General features: G+C 51.9%; 4 protein-coding genes across 4 annotated transcripts; 1 reads left to right on the top strand and 3 right to left on the bottom strand.

The window, feature by feature from the left end:
- Positions 1-250: 250 nt before the first annotated feature.
- BDW70DRAFT_105512 (uncharacterized protein) lies at positions 251-2,801 on the bottom strand. The gene is made up of 3 exons (XM_073734395.1): positions 2,428-2,801; positions 1,019-2,372; positions 251-944 (listed from the first exon to the last, which is right to left on the bottom strand). The coding sequence occupies exons 1-3, from the start codon at positions 2,760-2,762 to the stop codon at positions 393-395; spliced, it is 2,241 nt and encodes a 746-aa protein (XP_073592673.1). The 5' UTR covers positions 2,763-2,801; the 3' UTR covers positions 251-392.
- Positions 2,802-5,146: 2,345 nt separating this feature from the next.
- On the bottom strand, positions 5,147-5,999 carry BDW70DRAFT_105511 (uncharacterized protein). Its single transcript, XM_073734394.1, has 2 exons — positions 5,316-5,999; positions 5,147-5,166 (listed from the first exon to the last, which is right to left on the bottom strand). The coding sequence occupies exon 1, from the start codon at positions 5,873-5,875 to the stop codon at positions 5,405-5,407; it is 471 nt and encodes a 156-aa protein (XP_073592672.1). The 5' UTR covers positions 5,876-5,999; the 3' UTR covers positions 5,147-5,166; positions 5,316-5,404.
- A 1,880-nt stretch (positions 6,000-7,879) lies between these two features.
- Positions 7,880-9,004, top strand: BDW70DRAFT_163160 (alpha/beta fold hydrolase; the record flags this gene model as incomplete). Its single annotated transcript, XM_073741250.1, has 2 exons — positions 7,880-8,291; positions 8,355-9,004. The coding sequence occupies 2 exons, from the start codon at positions 7,880-7,882 to the stop codon at positions 9,002-9,004; spliced, it is 1,062 nt and encodes a 353-aa protein (XP_073592671.1).
- Positions 9,005-9,482: 478 nt separating this feature from the next.
- On the bottom strand, positions 9,483-11,667 carry BDW70DRAFT_105486 (glycoside hydrolase superfamily). Its single transcript, XM_073734393.1, has one exon. It carries the CDS (start codon positions 11,492-11,494, stop codon positions 9,557-9,559), a length of 1,938 nt encoding a protein of 645 aa, XP_073592670.1. The 5' UTR covers positions 11,495-11,667; the 3' UTR covers positions 9,483-9,556.
- Positions 11,668-13,257: the final 1,590 nt, after the last annotated feature.

Genomic DNA, 13,257 nt, shown 5'->3' with positions numbered 1-13,257 from the left:
CATCAGAGTCCACTATGCCAGTGGCTTCGGCTTTGGAATGCTTCTGTGGAAGCGGCTGCCACTGTGCGCTCTCTTCTTTTTCGCCTTTCCTTTTTAGTTTTCTATTGTCATTACTGTTCTATTCTATTCTATTTATTATTTACTTTTTTTTTTTTAGAAAAAATTTTATTCTATTTGGTTTTATTGTTTTCGTATTGAAAACCCCCCAATTTGTGTAGGGCTCTCTGGGCATATGATTTGCTAGGTTAGAGGAGAGGGCTTGGCTCATGGTGAGCTGGGTTGCCCTTGCCTGATAGGAAGAAGAGGTTTATGCATACAATAGTACTAGCCCTCCAGGTAGCCCTCGGATAGTCCCCATGTGTCGAGAGTTCCCTAAGTAATGGATGGGCATGTCAGGCATCGGCTCCGGGCACCATCGTTGGCGTTGTAGCCCTCGGCCTGATCACCTCAAAACCCCTCTCCTTAGGCATCTGCCGCTTCCATCTCAACAGCTTAGAAGGCCCAAAGCCCCGGCCTGCACTTGGAATCTCGGGTTCCGAGCACGGTTCTCTTCTGGACCGAGTGATATCTCGCTCGCGCGGGCGGTAGAACTGATCGGATTCTCGCTGAGAGTAGTACTCGGTGCTGTTGATCATCTCATAAATATTGTCTAGAGGCGCTAACTCGATGGACTCCATGTTCGATTCGCTGGACTCGTCGCTTCCTTCTGGTGAAGGGGTAACACTGACAGCCCCGTTATGGGAGGATAGAGGTGCATTACACCGAGGTGGCCGGAAGAATGACTTGCTCTCATATGTGAACTGAGACCCTGAAGAACCCGGACGAGGAGAGTGTCGTATATAGGGCGGGGAGGGATGTTCACCAGGAGCAGGGTCGAGAGCCGGTAGATGGGCAAAGGAGAAGCGTCTCGTTGACCTATGCGAGAGTTGCGCTATACCGAAGACCTGGAAGGATAAATTAGCCAGCTGTCGCGTCTACTTTTTCTTCTTTGCGTTTCTGTGGAGCATAGCAAACATACCGGAGCCTTTGACCTACTATGCTCATTTGGAGCCGAATCAAGCAGGCCGACTCTGTACGAGAGGTACCGAACCGGTTTGTAGATACAGTCCAGACCTAGTCCAACGATAAGAACGGTCAGATGCAGGGACAATATACAGTACGCCATTATCGACTTTGTCCGCTCAGATGCCCCGACCTCGACGAGAAATACAAAGCTCATCCCCAGCGCGGCCAGTCTAGCAGCCGACAGTAGCGCGTGCCTCCCGGTGAACCTCGTCTGCCGGTTCCAGGAACCCCAGGTCAGGATCCAGACCTCGCATCCCAGAAGAATGACCAGCTCCGCTAGTCCTGACAGCTGCAGTCCGCCGATGGCTATGCCCCGGACAAAGGGGATGCCGTATAGTGTGTAGAATCCCCAGTGGTTCGAGCCAACCCCGCAGGGGAGAGACGTCGGCTGGAAAAAGACGGCCTGGCGATCGGTCTTGACGAGACGGCGGACGACAATGATGAGTACACCTGCGAGGAAAGCCACGGCGATCAGCGCGGTGGACGTGTGGGTGACTGGAAACCACCGCGCGTTGTTCGTCTGGAAAAGAGAGAGGGCGATGAGCGGGTGGAGGAAATAGTCGAGCACGAGGCGCGCGAGACTCCATCCAATGCGGTGGAGGAGGGTCCGCATCTCCCTTTGCAGGTCGACTGCTTGATCCAGGTTGCGCTGAGATTGGTAGAGCTGCCGTAGCCAACTATAGAGACCGGTCGACAGAATGGTCACGACGACTCCCACCATCAGCAGGGCAAGATTCACGATCGAGTTGGTCCACAGATCGCTCGTCGCAGTACTGCCAAGGTATTGGGCCATCTCCTCCAGGCCGTATGTCGCGTTCACCGAGTAAATCCCGTCTTCGACGCCCGGGTAGGTGAACTGATGGGTGACCGGCCAGTTCCTGAAGATCAGGGACGACCAGCTGAGGCTGCTCACCACCGCGCGGAAGAAGCCCGGATAGGACAAAGTCAGACACCCCGTTAGGAAGATGAACTGGAGGTAATGGAGACAGGGGCCAAGTCCAGGCATGGTCGACTCTGCCGGGTCTTGCATGCCGTCTCCGAGCTCGTAGCGAAAGGTACTCTGGCGTCGTCTCTGGTAGCTTCTCAGCGCGCCTGTGACGATGCCTGAGAGTAGCATGATTGCCAATGGGACGCCCATAAGCATACGGGAGGGTGTTGAGCCGAGATATGGCGTGATATGAGCCCTCATACAGGCTATATTCGTATTGTTCAGGCTTAGCTGGATCGTCGTATCCAGACTGCTGAAGCGGAGCTCACGTTCTAAGGGAAACGAGGCTTTGTATATCGCATACGTCCGTCGGTCATATCTGCTCGAACCGTCCGTCATCCGACCCATTGTCGACCTTTCAAGCCGCTACGTACCTTGGATTTTCCTTTGGCGACAGCATAGGGCATTTCCCCTTTGGAGCCCACGGCTTTCCACTTATGCCCGAACGGCCCAATAGTCGGGCGTCGAGTGTGAGCACGGCCGATGCCCCGTCCAATTCTTCGCACCTTTCATCGACAAAGTCGCCCAAAAGCTTGATGGAGAGGGAGGCGCCGTCATCCCTGCTGTCCAGCGCGCCGGTCAGGGAAAGCGGCTCGAATAGCGGATCAGTCGATCCATCCTCTTCCAGGCTGCATGGCAGGCGTCGGATAAACGCTGCTTGGGTGCAAAATATCACCAAGAGCCAGATAAAGAGGCCTCTGTAGTCCATTGGTAACTAATCCGAGACATCTGCGCGTCCATCTGTACCGGGGTAGGGTCAACAGCCGATCCTGTCACTTGTATGGGAGTAAGTTTTGTGGCTTTTGCAATGCGTGCTGAAATACCGACAAATTTTGACTATTATAAAAGGCAGTGGAGCTTGGTTCGCCAATTATAGCTCATTTTCATTGTTTCAGCCACTCAAGTCTCCACAGGGCTGATATTTATAGTCAAGAAAAGTGGGAACGCTCTACTACCCAGGGAATCGGATAGTCCCTTGAAAGTCAATTTCCCCGGCAAATCGAGGGAGATTGAAGTGCCGTCCGAGTTCTTGATCTTGACAACAATACCCCAGATAGTAACCCGGCGTTTTGGAGTGAGATGGTTCGTGCTGAGGCAAGCCATTATTCGGGGAGAATATCGTTGAAGCGTGCAAGCGTTCCCACAATCGAATGGAATATATCAAGCGCAACAATTTTAAACAATATGACCAGTATAGAAGACGCTGTTTTGACGCTACACTCACCTGTAGCATGGTTATTTCCTTTGATGATCTCCTTCTCGATATTCTACACCAGATTGCCGAGGTCTGGTGGTTATAGCGTGTTTCGTCCCAAAGTTTGACATCAGTTTAGAGTCATGTAACGAAGTGAATCAATCCCTTCGGCCATACCGAGCACGCTATCTGGCTTCCTATTCCTGTATGTGGACAAATACTTTGCCTCTGAGGTCCGCTCGGAGACATACCCTATTTGCACCGATTCGTCGCTACATGAGACTATTACGCGCGAATAATAATAGCAAGACCGTTGTAAGGCATATGCGCTTGTCGATGAAACAGCCTTTCATGTATGCATCTGCATTGGAAATACCGACGAAGTGTACAGCTTCCTTGTCGCTGAATTGGACGTGGATGCTCTTTCAACGTAGAACGGACGCCACTATTCTTGTCCTGCCGCTATGGGCATGCTGATATTATCCAAATTTAGCTGGACTTGGAACAGACGCTGACGTGCCCGGTTTCTTTGGGATAGACGGCAGTAAGCATGCTTGTCAAAAATAGACATGGGGGATCGCGTCAAAGCCCTAAATGAGCACCGCGCTGTTGACGCTTATTACTCGCCAAAGCTCCAGAAACACCCCCGCCCGAAAGGTAATACTGTGGTGGGCGATTCATACATTCTCTAGGCAGCTGTGGCTGGGGAAAAGTTAAATGTCGAACTTTTGCATACGAAATAAACAAGTGTGCTTTGAGCATGTACGCGCTAGGTAGCTCCTCACAGGTGGGACCTTTTTGCCATTCCAAGGATGGTGCCAACTCATAGGTGCTTCTCTCGAGTGCCTGAACTAGATCGGCCTTAACATCCTCACCGTCTACAATCCCTATGCTCAAGCGGATTAGATTGTCATAGACTCCGTTCTCCTCGCGCACTGCCTTCGGCATCCCGTTATGTGTCATCGCGGCAGGTAGCTCACACAGACTTTCTACGCCTCCCAAGCTCTCTGCCAGAGTGAACAGCTGCGAAGTCTCGCAGAGTTTCTTAGCAGCTTTGTTGCCTCCACGGATAAGGAAAGAGACCATACACCCAGCCCTTCACGATGCTGCCTGAGGGCAATCTCGCGCTGTGGATGCCCAGATGAGCCAGGATAATGCACTGCGAGAACAAGTGGTGAATCCTGGAGCACCTGAGCAATGTCAGCCGCGTTCTGAGATGCAATCCACGCACGGAGATGCAGGGTTTTCACACCCCGGTGAGCGAGCCAGCAGTCAAAGGGGCTAGGAACGCTTCCTGCCGCATTCTGCAAAAAGGCGAGGGTACTGTAGATGGCCGGATCGTGGAGTGCTATGGCTCCCATGAGGGAGTCTTGGGTTCAGAAGTTATCAGTTTCATAGGGAAAAGAATCATGCCCACTAGTACGGGACAGCAGAAGAAGTGCGGCTTCAAACAAAGGGGCAACTGGACATCCTGGTTGCTGGGGCCGGCACCGGGGGTACTATCACAGGCTTGACAAGGGGATTGAAGAAAAATGGCCGGAATGTGAGGATTATTGGTGTAGACCCTATGGGATCTGTCCTTGCGCATCTGCCTCAATTGAACGAACAGAAGAGCGAGTATAAAGTTGAAGGAATCGGTACGATTTTGTACCCGGGGTTCAGGACCAAACCGCACCAGACCTGTGGGTGAAAGCCAGTGATAAAGGTGCGTTCCGTTTTGCGCGGGGACTGGTTAGAGAAGAGGGGATACTCTGTGGTGGCTCCTCAAGGGCAGTGTTTGCCGGCTTGCTGAAGTATCTTAGCACACACTCAGAGGATAATGTAAGTGAGAAGGCTATTGTTCTTATATTTCCTGACAGTCTCAGGAACTACCTGACCAAGTTCGCTGACGATTCGTGGATGAAAAGTAATGGCTCCACTGACAACGCAGATTAAGCGTCAGGATTGTTTGTAGAAATTGATTTCTCCAGGTAAATCTCGCGCAATGGTCGAGCTCTTTCAGAAGGAAATTGTGTCATGACTCCAATAGAATGTAGTAAGCATCTCAAATAATAGGGAGGTGCATACTCAAGCAGTAAGGCTCAAGGGAATCGCCCTCTTCGTTAACCAGGCCAGCCGAAAGCGCCTTCATGTTCCGTCTGAATTCTACGAGGCATTCAGGAATTTGCCATGCCCAAGCCATGGACGTGCCATCCATGTCCAGAGAGTCCGCGCCAGGATGGGTTCCGGCTGGTGTCCAATGATCTGCGGACCAGGAAGACAGAAGCTATACTCACTGTATTCCTCATTTGCTGGGTTGGTCGAGGGTTCAGCCGTAGATTCAGACCGCTGGCCGAGTTCAACCCCTTCCTTGAACAGTTTGAGCCTTCAACATTGTCCGCTGGTGTCTGATTCCACGGGTCGTCATCGCCGAATACAATGCGACGTGCCTCTTTCTGCAACATCTCATCCGTGACGGTCTGTCCCGCAGCGCTGGTTTGCTGTACATACTGGGTCAAAGAGGCTGTAAGATACTCGAATGGAGTCGGGTTATGCCCGGTTGGATGATTGTGACATACTTCTGCGTCTGCTGCAGCACTTCTGGAATCTCCGACATTATTCAACCGGGAGGCGCTGAAGGGGTTCATCCCTGCCGATTAATGCCGATGAGATAAGGTGGCATGACGTTTTCAACCGCCAGGGCGAGGCCGCGACATCCTTGCCAATCCTTCATCAGAGCTCCCTCACGGAAATGCCGCGCAAGGTGGTTGTTCCTTTCGGACCACAAGGTGAATCTCTTCTCGTAGAAACCGCAGCGTGAGTTGACAAGCTCCACTTGTGATTTCCACGTTTCCGTCACCGGAAGCACCTGTGTGGCGCCATGCATTAAACGGAGATGCTGGGTCAGATTATCCTTGCGGTAGAAAGTGCGAAAGCTCGATGGTCTCTCCTGGCACGCCGTGAACCGGTGCGCCTCGATATGGGTCTTTGTTGGGCAGGGTTCGTCGCAAAAGACGCACTGATCAGTCCCATCTGTCGGGCTCGTGTAGACGGGGCCGAAAGGAGCACAAGCAAAGCTCTCCAGTGACCCGATAGGGCTAATCGCCCTAGGTCAAGTTATACACTACACACTGGACATGTATAGAATAGGTGTCGTACTAAATTGTGAGCTTGCACGCGCTCCATGCCTCTACCCCCAGGCCCAATGTGCACTCGTAAAGATGGTCAGATCCTCGATCGGGCTCACCCTCAGCTCTTGCTCACTGAACGGCTTTTAGCTCAGTGAGACTTTCTTCGATTGACTGAGACCGGGTAATAGCGTGGAGAAGAGCAAGAAGCCTCACGGTCGCATGAGTATGAGTTGGCCGCTAGGCTCTCCTTGTGTGCCGTCTTTTGACGTATAGTGCTAACGCAGCTTTTTTTTACTCCTAAATCAAGAGTCTTATCTCCCCTTCTATGATAAAAAACAAAAAGAAAACAAAAAGAAAAAGAAAATAAAAAGAAAGTATTTATAAAAAGCGCTCAGGTATATTAATATCAGAAAGTTGAGACTGTCGAACAAATAGGGCCTGTAAGTCAGGGCACTGTGCAAACATTTATAGCTTTCATTTACTCCATCTTTGTTACTTCTCGTGTCCATTCTTGGTTATTTAAACCAGCACTGAAATGTCAACTCGCTTTTGTATCAAAGGCTCGACTGATACGATAGAAATGGATGACTCCAACTACAGGGAGTAAACTAGCGAACGCGATCTTGTGGTGCGATGGTAGAATGGGACATAGCGCAAGGCTAATGACAGAGCTAACCCTCAATAGAACGCTAAGTCCTAATATACCGACTGTCAGATGTCAACCGGAGGAGGTTCCTCCTTACTAATCAATGTTCAGCACTCGCTCGTTTCTGTTTACTTGTCTGTTTGATGCTTTACACTGTTTGTATAGCAGGGATATCTGTTTGATGCCTTATACCGTTTGTATGGCAAGGATATCTCCTGTATAGCGAGAACCTTCTTTTTAAGCCTTTGAAAAGGTATAAACTGCCCATACAGACCGTAGTTAGGAGATCAAGACCTTCAATACAGTCACTCGTTGAAAATATCAATTACATAACCAAATTTGACGCTAGCAACCACCTCAATAGCCCACATCAGACTGTGTGGGCTATTGAGGTGGTTACTATTGCCAATTCTGGTCATTGATCTCCTAACTACGATCTGTATACGTTATTTATAGCTTTTCGAGAGCTTCAGAAAGAAGATTCTCGATATCCGTAGACAGTTCAATTAATATAGATAGTTGCAATCGCCTATGGCGGTGTGATCGCGCCATATGATTGGACGAGCAAGGTGCTGGACATTGATTAGTAAGGATGAGCGTTCGCCGGTTGATAGACTGAGACAACCAGAATAAAAGCCCTTACTAATAAGGGTTGACCCTTTTTGGTGTAGTGGCAAAATCTCTCAGACTGCTTATATCACGTGCTGTTTTTTCGAGGGCTGCGTCTACAGAGGTAGGCATCATCGATAGTTTTCACTTCTACCTGGCTAAGGACTAGCCCGAATGAAGATAACCCTTTGGGGGTAAATCACAACCCCTCGTGAATCCCCAGCTTCATTTTGTCTGCGCTCATCCTCCACCTCAATCCACCCAGCATGTCCACCACTATCACCCTCATCTCTGGCAATACTTTCCATCGCCGGGTCAAGCTCAGCACAGCGCAGGGCCTGCTTACCGTCTCTTTTGCCGATATCGGCTGCGCCACGGGCCCCGTAGTCCTCTACCTCCCAGGCATGTTCGCCTCGCGGTACCTCGGCATCCCGATGCACGTCATGGCTGAGCGCGCAGGCGTGCGCCTGCTCGTCGTTGACCGGCCAGGGATGGGCGCTTCGACTGATGTACCGCTTGCTAAGCGCATTGACGTATGGGTCGACATTGTCCCGCGCCTGCTTACTCACTTGGGCATTCCCTCCGTTACTCTGGCCTCACATAGTGCGGGAACTATATACCTGCTGAACACGTGGGCGCGGTGCCAGGGGCTAGTGAATCAACATATAGTCTTACTGGGTACGCACTCAAGCCTTGACATATAAGACAAGGTAAACAACTAAACGGAATGACCGACGCTAGCTCCCTGGGTCGATCCCGCCCACTCACGTGTTACAGCAATGCAGATGGCCCAGAACCTGCCCAGCAAAGCATTCACTCTCTGGCACCATATTCCCCGCTTCTTCATCACCCAGGCCAGCCCAGTGCTGGCATCCAGCGGCGCCGCCGTCCGGCAGATATCCATGATATCGGGAATTGGCAGCCTCAATCAGACGAAAGAAGACCGCTCGTTCCTCGACGCGAATTCGCGTCGCTTTGAGCAGGACTACGGCGTGCCTCATGGGGAACAGGTCGAGCTGGCTCGCTTATCCGCCCGCTTCATGTTCGCCGAGGACACCGTCGGCGCGAATAGCGAGGCTTTGCAATGTTTGAGGAAAGGGGCTGGTGCGGACTGGGGAGCATGCACTGACTATGCGAGCTTTGCGCTGATGATAACTTCTGTCGAGCGGAATGCCGGCAGACGCGTTAGACTTCAGGCGTACTTCGCAGCTAAGGACGCCATGGTGGGTAGCCGGGGTCAAAAGTACCTTGAAGAGTGCTGGAGTGCACCGGGGGTAGAGGAGGGCGTTGACTTTGTCTCAACAACAGTCAATGGAACGGATCATGACACTGTAGCACAGTCAGTGGATGTGTGGGAGGCGATATTCACTCTCGTGAAGCAAGGAAATTAGAGGGACCAGCTACGGGCACACGAGTAGCTACACATATTTAACTCATTGGATCGTCTGCCCCTTTGCCCTTAGGGCAAGCGAGCTAAGCAGGTGTCAGCCGGCTCAGAGGTGTGGGTATAGGAGTCATGACATGATGAAGTTTCTATGAATTGTAGCCGTGCAGGGCCGGAGCCGTAGCTCCTCTTGTCCTTTGGACGGCCAGGAAGTATAACGATGCTAAATCAGGGATTGCTGGTATATGGACATTCTGACTCCTGCTTTAATGCTAATGGAAGCATAAAGCCCTACCTATTTCCTATCTGCGAGGCATGTTTACAACCGAGCTCAAAGCCCCGGGTCTACCGGAGAGCGGAAAGGCCGTGCGATGCACGAAAGAAGCCCCCAGAGCAACAATTTCCTCTCTAGCTGGGCTGCTGAGTACAAAACCCATCAAGTGCATCTAAGCTCTGTCAGTACCGGCTACGGCGCAAAGTCATGATATAGAAGGGGAGAAAGGAAGCATGGCACAACGCCAATGTTGACGCATCAAAATGTCTACCCACTTAGCCCTATCTAACTCGACATCATATTCGTCCACCTCTTCCTCAAGGCAAACGCCGCCCCCTTGGGTCTGCGGTCTCTTGTAAAGACTCCCTTCTTGTTTCCATCCACCCGCTGAATGCCCTCCTTTGTCTGGAAATCCGCGAAATTCCAAACATGCTCACCAACCACATTCTGGATCTGGTCGAACACACCATGATACACATCCAGCAACTCGATTTGGAATTCCTCGCTCCAGATCAGCCCCAGAACAGAGTGCAGTCCCGCCATTGTGTCTGCCCCATACTCGCTGATGATGATTGGTTTGGTCGGGTACTTGGCCACCCATCCGTCCAGTTCCTCATGAAGAGCCTTTCCCGCGGACTCCAGGTCGCCCGTGTACGAGTACCAGCCAAAATACCGGTTCAGGCAGAGAACATCGAATAGGTCAGAGATCGTGTCGGTTTCATAGGTTGCCTGTCCGAGGTTGGCGAAAGTTATGGGCCGGTGCGCGGGATCGAGGGAGCGGGCGAGCCGCGTGAGGGGCTCAAAGTATGCGCGCGCACCAGGCTCATCAGACGCGGGTTCGTTGGCGATCGACCACATAATAACGCTTGGGTGGTTCTTGTCCCGTGCAATGAGTTCCCGAAGAACCTGGGCGTGGGCTGCGCGGGTATTGTTGTTGATTCCGTCCGGCGCGAAGGTCACCCTGCTTGTGTCCGTTGAGATGCCCGCGCCAATGCTGTACGCCAGCCCGACGGCGGGCGTTTCGTCAATCACGAGAATTCCGTGGCGGTCTGCAAATTCCATCACCTCCTCCGCGTAGGGGTAGTGGCTAGTCCGGAAAGAGTTCGCGCCGATCCAGTCCAGCAGCTGGTAGTCGTGGACTAGGTACGCGATGTCGTGGCCTTTGCCGCGGATGGGGCTATCCTCATGTTTGCCAAACCCGGTCAGGTAGACCGGCTCATTGTTGACCAGGATAGTGCCGTTGCCGACAGCCACAGTGCGGATACCAACGGGGAGCGTGTATGTGTCGATCAGCTGTTGGGAGGCGGAGAGGATGCTGACAGTGAAGGAGTAGAGGTAGGGAGCACCAGGCTGCCAGAGGTTGACAGAGGGAATGGTAGCTGTCCCAGTGGTTCCGGACGCTGTTGCGACCTCGTTTCCTTCTTCGTCGAGAATTGAGATCCGGATGGAGCCGGTCGTCGTGTTAGAAGTCTCGACGGTATAGCTCACCAATCCCGTCTCTGCGTCGCCATCCCAATCAACCTCTGGAACGACCGTGATGTCCTTGATAAACTGGTCCTTGGGCACAGAGTACAGCCCAATGGATCTCGCCAGCCCCGCGTAGTTATAAAAGTCGTGCTGGTAGCTCTGCTGTTTCTTCCCTGTATACTCGGAAGTCACCAGATCACCTGGAGGGATCGTCTCGTGCGTCAGCTGGTTGTCCACGCCGATCGTCAACCGGAAGCTTTCACCGGGTTGCACGAGAGAGGTAATGTCGGCCTCAAACGGGGTGTAGCCGCCAACATGCTCGGCAACCAGGTGCTCATTGACATAGACGCGGCCATGATGCGTTGCTGACTCCAGACGGAGAAAAGCGCGCTGGTCTGTCCAACCCCGAGGGACAGTCACAGTGCGCTGGTAGTAGACCCAGCCGACGTGATCGTGAATGGTCCGGTCGACGAAGATGTCGTTGTAGGAAGCAGGGACGGGACATTCCAGGCCCTTTGGTAGCGCCGCTGTCCAGGGAGCAGAGGTGCTGTTTGTGGAGTCTTCGAGGGCGAAAGACCACAGCCCATCGAGAGAGACAAAGTCTCGCGTCGACGTCTGCTGGGGTTTCAGGTTGATGGTTAGGGCTTGTTGTGTTGGCGGGAGCTCGACATCGCGGCGCTGCTGAGGCGACGGGACGCCGAGTGAGGGAGGGATGCGTGAGAGTGACAACAGGGATAGCACTGGGAAGATCCTCATTATCGGCGACGCTCGCTTGGTTGAATAGCTACGACGATGGGGTATAAGTTGCCAGAGTTGGGAATTGGTTCGATTTCTGTGAACAAACAGTGATTTATATGCTTCTTTCTCGTCTACGCGGCAATTGCCTGCTGTCCCAACGGCTTTTGAGATCCTTGGCAGCACGTCAATATAATCTCTACTACTGCAACTATCCTGCTGCGTGCTCCATTGCCGAATCACGGTCTCCTTGCCAAGGCCCTATATCCCTTCCCCGCGGGGGACGAATCCGGGGAGGAAGCCCGGGATGTGGAGAGACGGATAGTGCAGGGGATGCAGATCAACTGCCGTGCTGCATAGAGTGATATCAAAGACCGAGTGTTTGTTCTTGGCCTGATTGGTGGATTTGCCGAGTCTGTATTCCTCCTGCCTGATTAAGACGAAGCATCCCCAGGATATTCACTGGTCGGCTGACCCTGATATACTCTGAGTAAGCACCGTACATCCCCCACGTAATTTTTCGGCCCCCATTGCATGAGTCAGTTGAGTAATTGCTTCTCCTGAAAAAGTGAAGCGTAGAGTACTACATTCCTCAACCATCGCCTACTCCAAAACCCCCTCCACAACCCGACCCCTCGTACTTGGTCCTTATTTCAGCCTCAGTGAGAGCTTGCTGCCCTTGTCAGAAGTGATCTCCTCATTTGAGAGCGGAATATTACTTGTTCTGCACCTCTGTTCTTCGTCATTGCCTTGTGGAGTGTTGATGTTGTTGCTGTATGTACGCATTAGTCTGGATGAGGATCAAAGTAACAACCACACTAAGACCAATTCAGCAGGATTTGACGAGCAGATGCGGAGCCCAGGATGCGACACAGAGAGGTAGCACTGAGGATTGCATCATAGGATATGTGAATTAGGGTTTCATCCCGTACACTGGCACGAGTGTAGAATCTAAAAAGCAAGCGACACTGGTACGCCTGGCACCTGCATCCGCTATCTTCTTACGCCTTGTCTCTCTTGATGGCTTTAATATACTCTCGCATTATGCATCATGTTGCGGAGAGCCTGAAGCCAAAGGTGCGGAGTTGCAGGGTGCTATGACCTCTGCTACCCAATACGGTGACGTAGTTCGTATTCGTACAGTGAGCCATTCCCGTCTTAGCAAGGTAGTTTATATACCGTACATGAATCATATTATCTTCACCATTAGTGAAAGCCAGATATATGGCACAGTACACAAGCAACGGACCAGACCTAGAGCGTACTTAGTTCTGTTATCCGTTGTCAACCTGGTTCCCCGGCTAAATTAGATTAATCCATTCACGTCGGGGTCTGCGCTCGGCAGTCACTGCGGCAATGAGCTCGCCTATGTCTTTGCATGGTTGGAGGCAATTCCTTAAGATAAGTCGTTGTTCTGTGTCCCGCGCTTGTTAAGATGACGCTGGGATGTGCCCTATTGGTATATGGGGAAGGACCTATTCAATGCTTACGATGGGTTCGGTTAACTCCAGTAGTTACATGTCTGAATGCTTAGTGTCCGTACCAGCCGTGGCTGCATGGAGCTCAGATGGTGGTAGGCGACTACGAAAGTTTTAACTGCGGGCTCGTGGCTAGAATCGGTAGTTCATCTTACCTACTCAATAAATTCGAGGTGAAAAAGGTCTTGGATATCACCCACGTAACTAAATACGATCAAAGTGACCCAAAGTCCCCGTTACTTCGTTCATTGCGAGGTTTACAGCATCGACCCATTTCGCGCGTAGTCCTTGCGAGATGTAACGATG

This window comes from Aspergillus foveolatus (assembly GCF_047715535.1).
Source record: "Aspergillus foveolatus strain CBS 279.81 unplaced genomic scaffold BDW70scaffold_63, whole genome shotgun sequence".
In the NCBI taxonomy this organism is placed as follows: Eukaryota; Fungi; Ascomycota; class Eurotiomycetes; order Eurotiales; family Aspergillaceae; genus Aspergillus; species Aspergillus foveolatus.
Note: the sequence above shows the minus strand (reverse complement) of the source record. Positions and strands in the feature narration are given on the sequence as shown.